General features: G+C 48.3%; 1 protein-coding gene across 1 annotated transcript; it reads right to left on the reverse strand.

Moving 5' to 3' along the window:
* Nucleotides 1-5,464: 5,464 nt before the first annotated feature.
* Nucleotides 5,465-5,941, reverse strand: LOC112900482. The gene has a single exon (XM_025969343.1). The coding sequence runs from the start codon at nucleotides 5,939-5,941 to the stop codon at nucleotides 5,465-5,467; it is 477 nt and encodes a 158-aa protein (XP_025825128.1).
* Nucleotides 5,942-20,605: the final 14,664 nt, after the last annotated feature.

Genomic DNA, 20,605 nt, shown 5'->3' on the forward strand with positions numbered 1-20,605 from the left:
AAATGCTAGGAAGCTAGATGTTGGATTAGAGAGCTCATGCTTATGTAAATTACTTAACCCTAAAGCCGTATTTGTGAGCCTTTATTTGCGTAATTCTTGGTTATTAATTAAATTATGTAAGTCTTGCGAGTACCTTTGTACTCATGTTGCTTTATTAACTAAGTTGCAGGTGAGCCGGAGGTTGTGTTTGGCTACTTCTATCCCGCCGACCCCGGTGCGGGCGAGGAGTAGATCGATGCAGCCTAGATGGTGTCCTTGAGCAAGACCCCATCAATTTATCGTTAATTAGTTATCCACTACGAACTTGTTATTTTGGGGATGACATGTTCAACTTTTAATTTGATAAACTATATCCCTTCCTAATGTTAAGTAGTGAGCCCGAGTCTTGTATTTTGTTGTTGAACTTTAATTTTGGATTTGAACCTATCCCTTGTTGAACTTATAATGTTTAGTGTAACTTTTATTGCTTAAAATTTGCTTTGTGTGGCCCATCGGTGATATATGAGATTGTAACGGTATGTGTATATCATGATCTTAGGCATATGGTGGAGCACATACCGGGACTACCGGATTTGATATTATTTTTGGCAAATGACGAGTTGGTCATTAATGACTTAGATGTGGGTTAACACGTGGCACGCTCTTAGCGCGAGCGCGTGTTAGCTCTCATCTTAATGTTAATGACCGGCGGTTCGCTTAAAATGATGTTAAATTGGGTGGTTCTCACACTTTTGACACTAACAATAACAACAAAGTAAAAGTATGAATCTTCATCCTCCATTCTTTCTTTGAATCTGGTAAGTTAAAAAGAAAAGGAAAAATTTTATAAGAACTGCATTGTTATATTCAGAATCTAAACATGTGCATAATTATAGTTTAAGTTCATGCACTAATGATTTTACTCTCTGTATAGAGAAGTGGTAGAAATCTGATCACAAAATGGACTGCAAGCATGCAAGTACACGCGTATGTAAATGATTATGATAACATTCAGTCCACATATTTGAATGAAACAATGTCAGGTTGCAGGCTTCCATAGGTTTCAGAAAATATGAATAATCACATAGTATTAAAAGAATGTGCATTTGCTATTATAGACAGTATGCAGGCAACGATGTTACATGATCCAACTAACTAATTTGTCAGAACAATAGGAATGTTCATATCGAGTTCAGTAGGTAGCTGCATCACCCCCTTGTACAAGTTTCCATCAGCAGAAATTTCCATCAACAGAAAAAATACATGTTGCAAGAAAAATTAAATGGGAAATCAAACGACGAACAAAGATCCTGAGAGCGTGGACCACCCTTTTGCTACTGCTTTAGGCAGCTGCAGCTCCTCCGCGCCTTGCCGCCAAATCCAGGGACTAAGATAATTGCTCGAGCTAGTTGTTCATCTGAGCCGGAGACAGCGCATGTCAACCTTTCCATGCAGAATTTCTTCAGCGAAGGTAGTTCAGAAAAAAAACAATAGAGCCGAGGGGGTACTGGCGTAGCTGGTGCTCGCCTCACTGCGGTCCTCGGCGCCGCCGGCCCCGGCGAGGGTGGAGTCGAGGGCGGGAGGGCTACTGGTCCTGCTGGTACATGTCCCCGGATGCCGATGGCGAGGCCATCGACCGCACCATCGATGCCTTCGAGGAGCACCTGGCCAAGGAGGAGAGGGAGAGCAACACGGGGTCGGCAGGGCCTGAGCCACCTGAGCTCTGGTGGTGGCGGAGGCAAAGGATTCGTGAGCGAGAGAGATGTGAGACGAGTTGCGGGTTCTTGCGGGTCCTCGCGGACCTCCGCTCTCGTCCGCGGGTTTGGCTGGCGGGTTAACATAGGCCCGCCCGCGAAAAAATTAGCAGCTGAGTCGCATCCGTCGCAAACTGCAATTTTGCTGGGCAGTTAAGTGGATTGGTTAAGAACCCGCCCTGCCTGCAACATGACCCCTTACCATTGAGGAAGAAAGTTTTTTAGTTTCGCAAAATAGAATGGTACTGCGAAACTGCTACGTCAAGCTTATGTAATAATATGGGATGAGGCTTCTATGATAGAGAGACAAGTTGTGGAAGCGCTAGATAACAGTTTACGCGATATAATGGATCGACCTGAGCGCTTGTTTGGGAGTAAGATAGTTGTGTTCAGTGAAGACTTTAGGTAGGTACTACCTATTGTTTGAAAGGGCTCCAGGGCTCAAATTGTTGATGCTTCGCTACGGAGGTCATACCTATAGGGTTTCATGTGACATCTAAAGCTGGTTTGAAATATGAGGGCTTAAAGTGACCCTTGGTTTGCGGATTATTTATTACGAATTGGTGTAGAACACAGGAGGTTAATTCTGATGGTGAGATCAAACTACCAGATGAGATTTGCATACCATATACTGGGAAGGCAGGTGACCTCGATACATTGATTAATAGCATATTTCTAAATCTCAAGGAGAACATGTTAAACAAAGACTACATCACTTCGAGAGCTATATTATCTACTAGAAATGATTGGGTTATTAATATGAACATGATAGATACTTTCCAAGGTGGTGAGATGGAGTATCATAGTTTCGGCGCTGCAGTTGATGATCCTTGTAACTATTATCTGGTAGAGTTTCTTAATGCTCTGACCCCTAATGGGCTCCCCCCTCATGTGCTAAAATTTAAGGTTGGCTGCCTTGTCATATTGATCAGGAATATAGATCCTGCTAACAAGCTATGCAATGGTAGAAGATTGGTTGTACGAGGTTTTCAAAGAAATACAATCGACGCAGAAATTGTGTTAGGTAAATATGCTGGAAAACGTGTTTTCCTTCCTAAGATACCATTATGCCCATCCGACAATAAGATATTTCCGTTCCAATTTAAAAGAAAACAGTTCCCAGTTAGATTAAGTTTTGCCATGACTGTCACAAATCACAAGATCAAACTATCCCACACGTCGGTGTGTACCTTCCCGTGCGGGTATTCTCTCATGGCCTGCTGTATATTGCGATGTCTAGAGCCACTTCAAGGAAGAACATAAAGGTTCTCGCAAAGCCGCCTAATGCTACTGAGGTGGACGAAGGAACTAATAAAAATGAGAAGAAGGGTAAAAAGAATGGTAAGCAGAAAAAAAAGGTTGAACAAATATATTCCAACTAAGAATGGTACGTTCACCAAGAATATTGTATATAAGGAGGTTCTTACACTATAGATGTGAGATAATGGTAGTTTTAATTCTTTGTTTATTTTTTGCTCTAATATTTATTCATAATGATTATACACTTGAAATAAATAATGTGTCATCTTGACTTATTACTCAAAATGTGTCTGAAGTCTAATCATGGATATACTGCTACTCAAGATCTCCATACAGTATGTTGATGATGCACGGTAATGAGTAATGTCTATTATTACATGAGTTTTATATTCTGTTCATAATATGATATTAACAGTAAGTAACTAAATCGGACTTGAATAGTTTATTTGCAGATACTCCGGAATAGTGTGTGACTCAAGGCATTATCGAGGATACGTGGATATGCTTATTTGTATTTGTATTTGTATATGTACGACACAATTGTATATTACAAACAATGATTGGCAATTCATAACTCTACACGTGATTATCAATAGCGACTATTCTTGTTATTTAGCCGTCTAGATTTCACTGTATTGTTAAAAATATTCTTGTGCGCCAAAAGAATATTCATCGATCTACAGCGATTATATAAGATAATGTTTTGCATGAAAGTATTATTCCATATTATTATCCTGGCCGGTTTCAGAAAAATCATACTGTATGCAAGTTGAACAGGTGTTATTTTATTTGTGTTAATCCGTATCAACTGGACTTTACCCCGTATTAACGCACAAGGGCTAAACTTGTTTGCCGCCCGTAGCAACACACGGGCACAAATCTAGTCATGGTTTAATTTTATTTATCTTTTCTTTTGATGATGAATATGAGATGGTTCAGCTACTGAGTTAAAGGCGTGCTAACATGTCAAGTGGCGTCCCAAACAGTTTTCTGATTTTGGGCAACCACAAATTAGAAAAGAGGGTTTTCCATCCCTATTAGTTTCCATGATCGACATGCTTGTTTCCTTCTTTTTTTTCATGTTTATTAATATCTTCGCTAACTTGTGATTGTACGTGCCTACTTGGTACTTGCTTAACCGGAATATTCACATGCACGTGTTGCATGCAGTTCTAGTCGATTGAGCTAACGCCGTGTGCCGCTGAGAGAATATACCTCTTGTTGTTCCAAACTTGAGTCAGAAGCTAACCTACCGAAAATGAGAACGTCCGTACTCCTTTCAATCCCAAAATAAGTTCTTTTATATTTTTCCTAAATCGAACCATTTTAAGCTTCACCAAGCATATATCAATACTTATGATATCAAATAAGTATCGTTTGACTTATCACGAGATATATTTTCATACTATATCTATTTTGTGTCATAAATATTAATAATTTTATTTATAAATTTGATCAAACTTAAGATGTTAAGATAGTTTGATTTAGGATAAATCAGAAAGAACACATTTTTGGGACGGGGTGCAAAATACGATATATACCATCACAGCAACAGATAGTTTTTTTCCCGAAAGTCCAGCTTCCCGGCGTTAGTTAATAAGGAGTAGCAGTTACAGGCGCAAGAGGTACCAAGATTTTACCTAAGCCGATAAGAGCACTCCAATAGGAGTTCTAAATTAGGTCCTATCTTGAAATATAGAGCTTAAGAGAAAAAATAGCATCTAACAGGAGTCCTATTTTACAAAAAACTGGCAAATCAATTTAGGACTCAGTCTCCCGAGTCCTAGATATAGGACTCAATTGGTTGGGTCCTATCTCCCTTTTGCCACGAAATCTAACTGACAAAGACTGCTTTCCCCAATGCTTCCGCTCCAATCTTTCCCCAATTAGTTGTAAATGACATGATTTGAGATCCGCTGTTGAAGTATAAGCTTTTTTGGATCCTAAACACATCAAATATATCCCTAATATAAATTATAGGATCCAAATATAAGACTCATGGTTGGAGATGGTCTAAGAAATCGAGTCATGCTGGGGCATTGGAATAGCCCCACAACAAAGGGATTACTCGCTAGATGATCTATCAACTAGAACGGCCAGCTGTTCTGCACCAGCCGAGACACAAAGCCATCCTTGATTTCTTCAATGATCCTGCTCGGTGTCTTCACTTTGTCATTGAAAATTCTTCGGTTCCTTGCACACCAGAGTGACCAGGTCACTAGGATCGCCAGAGAGCGAGCGCCTTTTGCTTCCGGACTTGTGGAGTTCCCAGCTAGATCAAAGAACCAGCTGGTCAGGTCACATGGCGGCTTCCAGTTCGCCGGGTTCATGGCAGGGCAAAGGCTCCAGGTGCTGAGCTCCAAATAGCGCAGGAAACCGGGCACTCCGTGAACAGGTGTATGGCAGTCTCTAAACTTCGGGAACACAGCCGGCAGAAGTAGCAATTCGGCCATTCCCGTAGTAAAAGCCGATCAGCTGTCCACACCCTGTTCTGTAACATAAGCCACATAAAAAACTTGCACCTTCCAGACCATCTTTGGGAACAAAGACAGCAGCCCGCCCTCAAACTGCATGTCATAAGCCGATTTTGCGGAGTACTCTCCCGATGCAGTTCTTGTCCAAATTATTGTGTCTGATTCTAGGTTGTTTGCATCAAAGTTGACTTCATCAATCAGCCCCCACATACGGACAAACTCATCCAAGAGATGAACGGTCAGATCATGTGAAATGTCCTGTATCCATTGTTCTTCCAACATTGCCTCGGCTACTGTTCTGTTTTTCCTTTTGCTGTGCTTGAAAAGCAACGGAAAGAGCAGAGCCGGGGTGTTTCCATTCAACCAACTTGACCACCAGAACCTTGCTGTCCGGCCATTGTTGACTGTTACTCTCGTTGCTGAAGCAAACAGAGCGATATCAACCTCGTCAACTGGTAGCTCCATTCCCGCCATGGTCTGTCCGGGTATTTCCATTGAAACCAAAGCCAACGTAGCCTGAGAGCACGATTAAAAAACTCCAAGTTCGTGATCCCCAGTCCACCTCGCTTAATTGGTCGCTGCAGCCTTGCCCAGCTCACCTTGCATTTACCATCATGCAATTGCTGGTTTCCAGCCCACAAGAAACTTCGCCTGACTTTGTCAAAATTCTTGATAAATTTCTTTGGTGGCTTCATAACTGTGAGCAAGTAAACTGGCAGAGAGCTCAGCACCGATCTGACCAGGACCCCCCGGGTTAAGTAACTTGCACTGCCAGCCAGCCATCTTCGCAAGCGCCTTGTCCTGCACCGGCTGGATATGTGCCAGCCATAGCCTTCCAAGGACGATCGGTATACCCAGGTAAGTGATTGGAAAACCAACCCGCTGCCCCGGGAAGGCTGCCAATAACTATCCAGGTCGATTCCTTGACACTGGATCGCTGCCACAGAGCTTTTTTCCAGGTTTATCCTAAGTCCAGTTGCATCACCAAAGCTTTGCATGCGGGCCCCTGAGTGTAGAGAGGGATCCATCTTCAGTGGCAAGATGGAAAAGCTTTTGTAGTGTCGATGGCTAGAATGAAAAGGTAGGGAGAAAGCGGGTCCCCCTGCCGAAGTCCACGCTGATGATGAATGGTCGGCCCAGGAGCCCCATTGAGCAGAACAGAAGATGAAGAAGTGGAGAAGAAAAGTGCCAGCTAGTTCCTCCATCTCGATGGGAAACCCCTTTGCAGCAGCTCAAAAATTTATTCCCAAGAAACTGAATCGAAAGCCTTCGAAATATCCATTTTCAGTAGCAAAGCCGGCGTTTTGGTTCCATGATAAGCTCTCGCCAAGTTCCTGACATACAGGAAGTTGTCCTATATACACTTTTTTTTATGAAAGCGCTTTGGGAATTTGAAATCAGATTGTCCATTGCTGGTGCCACCCTGAGAGCGAGCACTTTCATCACAATCTTGGCAAAGGAATGAATCAGACTTATTGGGCGATAATCTTTCACCATCTCCGCAAGCTCTTTCTTTGGCAGAAGGGTGATAGAGGCGTTGTTCAGCTAAGGCAAGGGGCCAGTGTTGAGGTTGTAGATGCAATGAAAAGAAGACACCACATCAGATTTTATGATTGGCCAGCAAGTCTTTATAGAAATCCCCAGTAAAACCGTCCGGCCCCGGTGCCTTCTCCGCAGGCATCTGAGAAATGGCTGCCCAGATTTCTTGTTCAATGAACTCGTCCAGACCATCAAGCTTAACCGTCTCTAGCTCCAAATCATCCCAGTTGAAAGTGCATGTTCGGTTTTCCCTGGTCCCCAAAGTGGCAGTGAAATGCCACAGGATCTACCCCTCCTTCTCTTCATGGGACCACAAGATGAGCCCATTTGGGTCCTTCAAACTTGGGATAAAATTCTTCCGACGTCGTGCATTTGCATTGAGGTGAAAAACTTTTGTGTAGGTGTCTCCTTCTTTCAACCAGGTTATCCTGGAACATTGCCTGCCAGCCCCTGTACCCGTAATTTCAGAGCCTCGCGCAGTTCCTTCTCCTCATCAGTGAGCTGTCTGTGGTCTTGTGCTATACCCAATCTTAGGATAATATCCTGAGCCATGTGAAACTGCAGCAAAGCTTCACCAAACAGAGAGTTGCTCCATGCACGCAATGCCTTCGCAGTGTTGCAAAGCTTGTGGTGCAGCATGTTTAGTGGCGAAACACATGAAACCGGTTGGGACCAAGCTGCAGTCACCGTCTCTAAGAAAGCCGGTACTCTAAACCAGAAGTGTTCGAACTTGAAGCGGGCACATCGCGGCTACTCTAGAGTAGGGTTGTCCCTTTCATTGCTCCAAGCGTCCTTTTGGTTCTGCAGAGCAATCTCCAGAAGCTCACTCAGATCAAGCGTTCGTTTGAATAAGCCCATTTAGCGCCGGTTCAAGTTCAGGCTGCTTTTATCTTGTGCTTGGTAGATAAGGTTCAGGTTCGTCTGAATAAGCCCATTTAGCAGAGCTGTTCAGCTAAGATGTGATCAGCATCCCAAGCCAGTACAACGCCCCCACTGTTGGAAACCCACCACCTACCGAGTGGTTTCTCACACACAACCGAGTGGTTTGCCTACACTGAAAGGGATGAACACACTCAAACCTTTGAGGTTGTTTGCACTAGGGCTCCGATTGAATTCCGGTAGCTGCTGTGAGCTTTGATTTAAATAGATGTCCCAAGGGGACAAGTTATAGTAAAGGAGCGCCGGGTACAAGATCAAGCGCAAGTTCCAAACAAAAGAAGTCTTGGTGCATAGGCTGCATGCAAGCAGTAAATGCAGCATGCTACTACCTACGTCTAGTCGATTTGGTCTAGATACTGCCTACACAAGGTTAAAACCCCAACAATTCTCCCCCTAAGCCTTGTGTGCCTTACTCGAGGGTACTTGGATCATCCCGATTCTAGATCGCAGCTCCTAAAACTTTACTCGCCCGAGTGCTTTTGTCAGGACATCAGCGAGCTGGTCCTTGGTGTTGATGTAGTCGGCGTTGATGAATCCTTTCTCAATGCAGTCGTGAATGAAGTGGTACCTCAACTCGATATGCTTGCTCCGCTCGTGGAAGACGGGATTCTTGCTCAGTGCCAGTGCCGACTTGCTGTCCATCATGAGCTCCACGCACTCGGCCTTCCTTCCCATGAGTTCACCGAGTAGTCGTGCGAGCCAGACTGCTTGAGTTGCTACCGCGATAGCTGCAATGTACTCTGCCTCACATGATGACAGAGCCACCACTCATTGCTTGAGTGATTGCCAACTCACCGGGCACTTCCCAAGGTAGAAGAGGTTGCCACTAGTGCTCTTGCGGTTGTTGATGTCGCCGGCGTGGTCACTGTCGCTATAGCCAGTCAACCGAGTTGTTTCGGTCGACTTGTCGTAGCATAGGCCATAGTTGAGCGTGCCGTTGATGTAGCGGAGGATGCGCTTCACCGCCTTCATATGCTCTTCAGTCGGCCTCTCCATGAAACAACTCGCAAACCCAACCGCAAAGGCCACATCTGGTCACGTGTGGAGTAGATACCGGAGGCTTCTGACTGATCGCCGGTACTTGGTGGAGTCGACTTCCGGAGCAGTGGTGCCGCAGCTCACGCGCAGCCTTTCCTCCATGGGCATTTTGGTGTACTGTGCTTGGCTCACAGTGATGTGCCCGTCCTCCTAAGGCTGACTCCAACAGGCGCAAGCCATTTCGGCCAGCCATCCGGGGCTTTGCCTGCCCCCGGCAAGTTGCCTGCCCAGCCATATCACGAGTGAATCCAACAGCAAAGCTACTTTCCCTTCTCCTCTTGTAGTAAATGGTGGTGGGTCCGGGTTGGTAGGCCGTGGGGCCATGCTAGCAGAGATGGAGCAGCGTGATGGCTGCCGGCCAGAGCACTAGCGATTTTGGCTGGCCCGTTTAGCTGTCCCGTTGGAAGGAGATTTCTGCTGCTACAGTACCCGCGCGGCAGCTATTTTAGCTTTGCCTGGCCCTTTGGCTGCTCCGTTGGAGTCAGCCTAATGCACTTCTATGCCAAGGTAGAAAGAAAGAAGCCCAAGATCACTCATCTGGAATTGGCCCTTCATCTCCTTCTTGAACTTGTCAATGGCTTGCTCAGATGATCCGGTGATCACCAGGTCGTCGACGTAAACACCGACTAGTAGTGGCTCCTCGTGCTTGCCATCACCCCGCTTGTAGATGGCGTGCTCGTGCACGCTCTGCTTTAAATCGAGTGCTTTGAGCGTCGAGTCAAGTTTTGCGTTCCAGGCCTACGGCACCTGTTGTAAGCCATGGAGGGCCTTATGCAGTCACAGCACCATTCCTTCCTCCCCTAGGACGACGAACCTGGGGGGCTGCTTGACATAGACCTCCTCCTTCAGGTCTCCATTTAGGAAGGCTGATTTGATGTCCATGTGGTGGGCAGTCTAGCCCTCCTGAGCTGCAAGAGCCAGAAGCACTCGCACCGACTCCATGCGAGCCACAGTCGCGTATACTTCATCAAAATTGATGCCGGCCTGCTAAACGAAGCTGCGCGCCACCAATCGTGCCTTGTGCTTGATGACTTTTCCGGCCTTGTCACGTTTCAGCTTGAACACCCACTTTAGCCCAATGGCCTGGTGCCTAGCTGGGAGTTTAACCAACTCCCAAGTCTTGTTGTGCTCAACCAAGTTGATTTTATCGCGCATTCCCACCCTCTAGGCTTCCTCCCGCTCCGCCTCAGCAAAGGAGCTTGGCACCCCTGTGCTGGTGAGCATCAACTCCGCCTCCTCGAATTCCACTTGCTCAAGGCCTAGGTGTGGCTCACTGAGTAGGTCTTCCATTATGTGATAGCGCAATGGGGCATCGTCGTGGTCGTTGTCAAGGCATGAGTCCTTGCTGCCGTAATTCAGGGAAGAACTTGGAGCAGCACTCGTAAGTGGATCAGCACCTGGATTGGCCACTCGAGTACTTGGAGTACCCTCCCGAGTATGTGGAGTGGCCTCTCAAGTGCTTGGAGTACGCGCACGAGCACTCAGAGTGGCTTCACGAGTATTTGGGGTACCCTCGCGAGCATTTGGAGGGGCCTCACGAGTACTTGGACTGCCCTCTCAGGCACTTGAAGTCGCACTAGCAGGAGTGGAGGTTGTCGGGGAAGCAGTCAGGGGAGTCGCCTCACCCCTAGAAGTACTCAAAGTAGAGCTCGTGGTACTTGAAGACATACCAGGGGTAGTCAGAGAAGCACTTGAGGGAGTAGCTGACTCCTCCGCAGCCACTGTAGCTTCCACTAGGTACTGGACGATGAAGTCGGAGTTGCACCTGGTGTTACCATCTTCCTCCTGCGACCGGTTCCAACCGTGATCTTCATCAAACACTGCGTCGCGCATAGTGCACACGCGCTGTGTCACTGGGTCCAGCACCCGGTAGGCCTTGACTCCTTCCTCGTAGCCGATGAAGACGCCTGGGGTCGACCAGTCTTCCAGTTGCCGCGATGCCCAAGTTCCTTTACGTACGCCAGGCACCCAAAGGTGCATAGGAATTGGACCGCCAGCTTGCTTCCATGCCATGCCTCATATGGCGTCTTGTCGGAGAGGGCCCGGGTGGTTGAGCGGTTGAGGAGGAACACGGCCGTGCTCACCGCCTCTACCTAGTAGATGGCTGGCATGCCCCTCTACTTCAGCAAGGCATGCCCCATTGGCACCACTGACTAGTTGTGCCGCTCCACCACGCCGTCCTGCTGCGGCGTGTGAGGCACCGAGTGGTGCCGCTCCACACCCTAGCCAGCAAAGTACTCGGTGAGGGATGCTGATGTGAACTCGCCGCCGTTGTCGGTGCGGAACACCCTCAGCTTCCTCCCGTACTTGTTCTCTGTAGCCGTCTGGATCCTCTTAATGGATTCTGGCATGCTGCTCTTCTCTGCGAGGAAAGAAGTCCACATATACCTCATGGCATCATCCACCAATAGCAGGATGTAGCGTCGGCCTCCTAGAGTCGCCGGCGTGATGGGGCCGCACAAGTCGCCATGTACGAGTTTGAGCGGCTTGTCCGCCCTATACTTTGCCTGCTTGGGGAAGGGGGCGCGTCGATCCTTGGTGGTGACACAGACATCACACAGTTGCTCAATGTGAGCCAGCTGTGGCAGCCCGCGCACCCCGCCCCATCTGCTGTAGGGCACCGAAGTTGACGTGCCCGAACCGGTTTTGCCACCGCTAGGCATCATTGCCACAGTGTGTGGTGAGGTAGACCGGCCTTGCGACCTCCAGTCGCAGCATGTACAGCCTATTCCCGCTGCGGGGAACTCTTGCCAACAACCAGCTCTCACGATCATGGATCCGCAAGACACCATCTTCGATGTGAATCTTGGACCCGATCTTGTCGGGTTGCCCAACTGAGATGATGGAGTTGCACAGCTTCAGGATGTAGTAGACCCCATCTAGGGCCTTGTGTTCCCCGTTCCTCCTGGAGAAGATGATGGTGCCACAGCCATGGATTGCCACGACCGACCCGTCACAAAACTTGACCGAGCCGCGCATGGCCCGATCGAGGTAGGAGAAGACGTCGCTACACCCCGTCATGTGGTTGGTGGGCCCTATGTCTAGGTACAACCCTTCCACTAACTCATCTTCCCCACCCTTTCCAAGGTAGGCTTGAGCTTGAGGCTCCTCGATGCAAGTAGTCGTAGTAGCCATCATCGTAGGCAGGGGAGCAGACTTGCGGTTGACCCCATGGTCACCCGAGTACTCATCAGCCGCTTTCTTGACCATCCCGACTACTTTCTTAGCCTCCTGTACAGAAAACAACTCGGTTTGCTGCTCCTCCGAGTGGTTTTCCACACAGACCTGTGCCATGAAAAAGCATGGCTCTTCTTCTGCCTAGGCCAGGTGCGCTTGCCCCTTCTTAGGCTGCTTGCACTCACGTTCTCAGTGGCCAGCACGGCCACAGTTGTGGCAGGTGTCGTCGCGCGGTGGCTTCCTCACCTCACCGCCTTCGACTGCTTTCTTCTTTGGAGGCGGCGGGCGCCGCTGCTGGCTCCTGCTGCCTCTAGTCCTGGATGAGCCCTCGCCTGACTCACGATCTCGCCGATGCAGTGCATCTGCATATAGCAGCTTGCCCGAGTCGCAATTCATGTCGGCGCGGTCCATGCGGTCCTCATATGCCTTCAGACGCCTGGTCACCTCCTCTAGTGAGAGGGAGGAGATGTCCAGCGACGTCTCGATGGAAGTCACCAGGTGGTTGAACCGAGGTGGCACCGACTGAAGGAGCTTCTCAACTACTCGCTGCTCCTCCATCTCCTCACCTTGTTCCTCTAGGTTGATGATGAGGATGGACAGGCGCAGAACAAAGTCATCCACCTTCTTGCTGCTGTGACATGTCATGGCTTCGAACTCCCTCTGCAGCTATTGGGCCCTGCCCTTCTGGACTTTGTTGCTGCCGGCGCGCGTCGTCTTGATGGCGTCCCAAGCATCTGCAGCTGACTGCTTCTTGGCCACCCGCGGCACCATCTCTAGCGGCACTGAGAGGATAAGGACCTCTCTGACCATGCAATCTTCCTGGAAGTCGCAATTGCCATACTCGATGGCGTCCTAGAGGTTGCGGGCTTGGAGTATTACCTTCATGACGAGGCTCCAGTGGGTGTAGTTGGATCTCATCAGCGTCGGGTACTTTGCACCACTCGACACCTTCACTACCATCTGAACGGCTGGCCAGTCCCCATCCTCGTAGCTCCGCCCACGCAGGAAAGGGGAGGGACATCTCCGGTGGCGACGCAAGAATATAGAGTCATTCGACGATGACCCCCGCATCTTTCTCACCGACCGGCTTCTTCTCCTTCTTCACCTGCCGCCTTGAGTTTTCTAGCTGCTGGTCCTTGGGTGTCAAGTCCTCCTTCCCATGGAGACCCTCTTCGCCCTCGACCGGCTTCTTGCTCTCCCTCGAGCCATGCCTAGACCCAACGGGCTTCCTAGATGGAGACATTGATCCAACGGATACTTAACCTAGGCTCTGATACCAATTGTTGGAAAGCCACCACCTACCGAGTGGTTTCTCAGGTATAACCGAGTGGTTTGCCTACACTGGGAGGGATGAACACACTCACACCTTTGAGGTTGTTTGTGCTAGGGCTCCGACTGGATCCCGGTAGCTGCTGTGAGCTTTGATTTAAATAGAGGTCCCAAGGGTTGGAAATACCAACAAGGAAGGCAAGCAAGTCGAGCATCCAGTCGACTGGCGACGTGGCCCTCAAGACTATCCAGCTCTAGGAGGGCGACTCATCTAAGATCGCTGTCATCGGTGCAGGCTTAGGTAATAAATAGGAAATCGTGCTCGTCAGTTTCCTTCAGGCTAATAGAGATATATTCACGTGGAAACCAGCGGATATGCCACGGGTGCCCAGGGAACTGATCGAGCATAGCCTAAATGTACATGCACAAGCTGTGCGCAAAAAGCGACGCCTTCGCAGGTTTGCTCAAGACAAACGAGAGGCAATCAAAAGGGAAATAGCTAAACTCCTCGCGGCTAGCTTCATTAAAGAAGTAATCCATCCAGAGTGGGTAGCTAATCCCATCCTTGTAAAGAAAAAGAACAATGAATGGAGAATGTACGTTGATTACACCGATCTCAATAAGCATTCTCAAAGGACCACATCGGGCTACCGCGCATTGATCAAGTTGTCGACTCGACGGCGGGTTATGTACTCCTCTGCTTCCTAGACTGCTATTCGGGGTACCAACAGATCGCGCTCAAGGAGGAAGATCAAATAAAGACCGCGTTTATCACCCTGTTCGGGACATATGCCTACAAAACAATATCTTTCGGGTTGAAAAACGCAGGTGCAACCTATCACCGCGCAATTCAAATGTGCTTCGCTGATCAGCTGCATCGGAATGTTGAGGCCAACGTGGATGACGTGGTCATCAAGACCAGGAATCCTGAGGACCTGATCAAAGACTTGGAAGAAACGTTCAACAGTTTACGAAGGTTCCGATGGAAGCTCAACCCAACAAAGTGCGTCTTCGGAGTACTATCAGGGAAATTGCTCGGGTTCATTGTCAGCAACCGGGGAATTGAAGCTAATCCTATGAAGATCTCAGCCATCACCGACATGGAGGCTCCAGCCACAATCAAGGATGTACAGAAACTAACAGGATGTATGGCAGCCCTGAACAGGTTCATCTCCCGACTCGGGGAGAGAGGACTACCCTTCTTCAAACTTCTGAAGCGCCAGGACATTTCCAGTGGACGGAAGAGGCTGAGCGGGCCCTGCAGGATCTGAAGCAACACCTACAGTCACCTCCGGTCCTCACAGCGCCACTGCTGGGAGAAGATCTACTACTTTATATTGCGGCAACAACTCATGTCATCAGCAGTGCCATTATCGTCGAGCACAGCGAGAAGGGCCATGCGTTTGGGGTGCAGAGGCCCATGTACTTTGTCAGCGAGGTACTCTCCAAATCTAAGGTACGATACGTGGCAGTTCAAAAACTTATATATGCAATACTGATTACATCAAGAAAGCTACATCATTACTTCAACACAATAATGATTACATCAAGAAAGCTACATCATTACTTCGACGAGTACAAGATCACTATGATTATGGATTTTCCGTTGGCGGATATTCTACACAATCAGGATGCCACGGGACATATATCAAAGTGGGCAGTGGAACTAGGGGCTCTGTCAATTGACTTCAAGCCATGCACTGCAATCAAGTCTCAAGCTCTAGTCGATTTTATGGCCGAGTGGAGAGAGAACCAAATTCCAACTCCAGTCGACAAGCCAGAGCACTGGACCATGTATTTCGATGGATCTCTCAAGCTCGATGGCAGAGATGCTGGGAGGTATCCCCGAAAGGCGAACAACTAAAGTATATCCTCCAGATCCTTTGGGAGGTATCCAATAACGAAGCCGAGTATGAAGCCTTGCTTCACGGGCTATGTTTGGCGATATCACTAGGCATCAAGCGACTACTTGTATACGGCGATTCACTTCTGGTCATTCAGCAAGTCAACAAAGAGTGGGACTGCAACAAGGAGACAATGGACGCCTACGTACAAGAAGTGCGCAAGGTACAAAATAAACTTTCCGGACTAGAGATTCATCACGTGATACGGGAACACAATGTCAGCGCAGATACACTATCAAAGCTGGGATCCACCCATGCATAAGTCCCAGCGGGAGTTTTCGTTCAGGAGCTGAAGCAACCATCCATCAAGTCCGCACCTCAGATAACCACTGATACCGGTTTTCAGAAGCCCGATCGGGAGGTTATGATGCTCGGCGAGGACTGGAGAGAAACTTACATCGACTTCATCCGGGACCAAAGACTACTAGCGGGGATGGACACAAAAAGCATAGCGGCAGCTTATGTAATGCGCAGAAGCAAAGGTTTTGTCCTAGTCGACAATAAACTGTACCGGCGTGGCGCACGATCAGGCGTAGTCATGAAGTGCGTCAAGGGAGAAGATGGCTATGACATACTGCGGGAGATACATGAGGGCGTATGCGGCAACCACGCAGCTTCAAGAACTCTAGTTGGGAAAGCATAGAGAGCTGGTTTTTGTGGCCTACCGCAGTGTCAGATGCTGAGGCCCTGGTGCGGAGATGCCAAAACTGCCAATTCTTTGGCAAGCAATCTCATGTCCTAGCCCACAATCTTATCACCATACCCTGGCCGTTTGCCTGCTGGAGCCTTAATATGATTGGGCCATTTACAACGGCACCAGGTGGTTTCACCCACGTATTGGTGGCAATCGACAAGTTTACCAAGTGGATCGAATACAAGCCGATAACTAAGCTCACACGAGACAGAGTCGTTGATTTCATCTCCGATATCGTGCATCGCTTCGGCTTCCCGAATAACATCATCATGGACCTGGGATCAAATTTCACGGCTAACCAGTTTTGGGAGTTCTGTGAAAATACGTGCACGAAGTCAAATATGTCTCCATTGCACACCCAATAGCCAATGGTCAAGTCGAGAGGGCGAACGGCATGATAATCGAGGGCCTCAATAAAAGACTCTATGATGAAAACAGCAAGAAAGGCGGAAAGTGGATTCACGAGTTGCCACATGTCGTCTGGGGCTCAGGACTCAGCCGTCCAAAGCCACAGGACAAACACCGTTCTTTTTTGTCTACGGCTCCGAGGCAATCTTACCGGCTGACATCATGTGAAAATCTCCAAGGGTTGAAATGTACAATGAAGGCGAGGCGGACGAAACAAGGCAGCTAGAGCTTGACTCCGTCGAAGAGGCTCGCTGCACTACTCTTGTTCAGTCAGCATGATACCTACAGGGGATCCGATGATATCACGACCGCAATGTCAGAGAACGGTCATTCAGTACTGGCGACTTGGTCCTACGCCGCATCCAAGACGAGTCAGGATTACACAAGCTCAATTCTAGGTGAGAAGGACCGTTCGTCATCAAGCAGATTATAAGATAGGGGTCTTATCGACTTCAATACCCCGAGGATCAAGACGTCCCAAACTCCTGGAACGTACAAAGCCTACGCAAGTTTTACCCATAAGAAGACACGCTGTGATAGCTATTCTTTGAGTGCCAAGGCGGTATTTTTTCGATTCAATTTGGAGGCCACATGCCACAGAATCAGGAATGTAAATTTTCTATTAAAATTCGGAGGCTATGGCCATGTTCAAGTTTTATATAAATCAACTTCTTGCCATAAGCATAGCTGTCGTTGCGATGATGATCGCGTTTTTCCAAACAGGTTAGATCCGCTCGATTAGATTCTAACTTGTTTGACGAGCTCACTTGTGGAGCTATATCGACTACTCCCAGAGTCGTTGCACTCGGGGTAGTATCGACTGCTTGCTACGAGCATGATAGTCACTGCGATGATGATCGCATTTTTCCAAACAGGTTAGATCCGCTCGATCGGACTCAATCTAACTTGTTTGACGGGCTCACTTGAGGAGCTGTATCGACTACTCCCAGGATCGCTATACCCGGGGTAGTATCGACTACTTGCTACGAGCATGATAGTTGCAATGGTGATCGCGTTTTTTTCCTAACAGGTTAGATCTGCTCGATCGGATTCTATCTAACTTGTTGGACAAGCTCACTTGAGGAGCTTTATCGACTACTCCCAGGGTCGTTGCACCCGGGGTAGTGTCTACTATTTAGCCTATGAACGTGGATGGAAATCCATAAATCATAAGGCAATGATAGTATGGACAACATTGATAGATATATTACAAGGAGAAGAGTACTTGTTTTAACAATAACTCAATCCTGTTCTATACTATCTACTATCTTTTCAGCTACAGGCCTGGCCTCTAGAAGGTACTCGCTGAACTGCTCTTCCGAGTAGTCTGCGGCTACACCCTGTGCGAGTACTTGTAGTCGAGCCTTGGACTAAAATGACTTCACAAGACCTAAGTCATGGCTAACATATATGTTGGGGGCCTCGGCGATGAAGCTCAGGACTTTCTGTGGAGCTCCGCAGAGTCGATCGAGCATCGTGTCTGTTGTGCCATCATCTTGCGGGTCCACCACTTCAACCAGCTGTTGGGCAGCCACCCTTAGGTCCTCCAGCTCTTTTTGGCGCTGCTCCTTCTCTTCGCCTAGCATCTTGATCTGCTGAAGGCACTCGACGAACTGCTGCTCAGTGTCGGTGATCACCTTCTGCAGCTTCCCGACATCATCTGTACGGCGATACAACATATTCTTCATGTCAGTAAGTAACTCTTCTTTATAAGTTAAGAGTTTCTTAACCTCTGTGGTGAAGATAATGTTTCAGAACACAAGATCAAATGCTAGAGAAAATACTCGATCAAGGAAGGGACTTGCCTTGATGCGCTTTCTTCTGTTCCTTAAGCTATTATTGGAGCTCGGAGTTGGACTTCTCAAGATTATGGACGTTGTTCTTGAGTAGCCATGTTTCCCGTGTCCGCTCCTGCTTCAGCTTGTCGAGCTCCTTGCGAAGATAAATGTTCTTTCGGAGTGCTTCTTCGATGCGTCGATCCTTCACTTGGAGCTCCTGGAGGCCATTTTCGACTGCTTTCAGCTTCTCAGATTTTTCTTGAGAGCGTTTGGCCACATCCTATATAGGGGAAAGACTGAGAAGATGACACAACTCGACAAAACACAATGGCAGAAGAGCAGTCATGCCTTACCAGGGTAAATTTGTACATCTCCTTGGAGGTCTTCTGGAAGTACCTCATGTTATCGATCGTGAGGAGAAGATCATTCAACCGATCTTTGGTGATGATGTTCTTGTATCCTCTCTCGGACATCAGCAGAGCTCCAGGGCTGTTGGAAGTACCCGTAGCCTCTTCAGTTGATGGCTGCGGGGCACCTGCAAGTCGAAAACACGTTCAATACACGAAGTCTGCGATCTAAGCAGTTAGCCGCAGGGGGTCAGACACTTACCTGTACCATCCGCAGGAGCGGCATTGGTGGCCTCGACTTGTTCACCACCACCAGTGCTGGATTCGAGTTGCTAGGGCTCGGGAGGTGGTGGGTCGGGCAGCGTCGTGTCATCCTCGAGGGCTGGCGGCTCAGGGGTTGGAGTAGCCGAGATAGGCTCTGTCTCATCCAACCCCGAAACAGACGAAGTCCTAACAGCAGAGTCAGATACATCATCAAACAAGTCGAAAAAACAAACGATACATTATGACCAAGAAGCTGCACTTACAGTTTGGATTTCTTTATGCCGGACTTCTTCAGTCTTAGTGCCCGTGGTTTTACAACCACGGTACTCATTGCCGGTGGCGGGGTCACACCAGCCGAGGGTGTGGGATGCCCCAGCGAGTTACCCGCCACGGCAATAGTCATGACTCCTGCAGATGTAGCCGACGGGTCTGTCCCAGCAGTTTCTACAGAACCAGCTGCTGGAACATCATCTCAGCAAATGTGGTCCCAACCATATTTCGGCGCTTGGGGTCGGGTGGGGAAGAAGAAGGACTGCAACACAGACAAAGTTAGCATCCAACAAACACAAGACTTGATAATTCTACAAGACAGCGACCCCATACCTGGTGGGTTCGACTATGTTTGCTTTACGCTTGCGCACCACCCGATGACCCCGAGGGACTGATAGCAAGGCTTCCACCAACTCCACGGATGATCCATGGGAGTTGTTCTTGTTCGCCTTCCCTTCAGTTGCCTTCTCCGCTGGGGGGTTCTCGCTTTCAGTTGTCTCACCGCTGGGTAGATCGTCAGACGATTGAGCCTTTTTTGCTTCAGCGGTGGCGCTGGGAAGAAGGTGGTATGGTCGGGGGATGTCGGCTTGTGACGGATAACTCCGGTACAACGCCGTGTGTCCCTACAGAGGATTTTCAGTCAGCGGAACTTCCAGAATAATAGAAATTTTTCCAAGTACTCAAAGAAGAACTTCAAGACGGAGCTTCAAAAGAAGCCGAAGACTACTTCGGAAGTACTCGAGGAGCCTGCAGTACTCAGCTATGAAGAGCTCGGGGGATTGTCAGACCCAGGACTACGGGACTGAATACATAACGTAGTTCATACAGGAAAAGGAGATAGGATATGTCCTATACCTTATCTGTGTTGTATTCTACTCGCATGCAAAGTAGAACTAGCCGATACAGAAGGAAGCTACTCGAGTTGTACTTGAGTACGATTTCTAGGCTGGTGTCGGACTAGGATTCATGTAACCCTATCCTCCCGGATATATAAGGGCGGGCAGGGACCCCCTCAAAACATATCAACACCCAAAGCAATACAAACCACTAAACAGGACGTAGGGTGTTACGCACATCGCGGCCTGAACCTGTCTAAATCTTGTGTTGCTTGCACCTTCGAGTTCTTAATCTCGGCGTCACCCTATCTAAAACTTACTACCTCGGGTATACCCCTCGGTAGGCAGGTGGTAGAACACCGACAGACAAGTCACAAAGTTATAATAAAGAGGCGCTGGGTACAAGACCAGACACAAGTTTCAAGCAAAAGAAGCCTTGGTGCATGGGCTGCATGCAAGCAGTAAATGCAGCGTGCTGCTACCTACGACTAGTTGATTTGGTCTAGATACTGCCTACACAGGGTTAAAACCTCAACACCCACAAACCCCCACAGCAGGAAGAAAAAAGAAGTTTGACAGTCTGGCCACCCAAGAACTCAACAGCCAGTCTATTGGGGATGTCCTGCAACTTGGTTTCCTGCAAGCTTACAAGAGTTGGGCGAGCTGTTTGCAGCA

This window comes from Panicum hallii, chromosome 7, assembly GCF_002211085.1.
Source record: "Panicum hallii strain FIL2 chromosome 7, PHallii_v3.1, whole genome shotgun sequence".
NCBI classification, from domain to species: domain Eukaryota; kingdom Viridiplantae; phylum Streptophyta; class Magnoliopsida; order Poales; family Poaceae; genus Panicum; species Panicum hallii.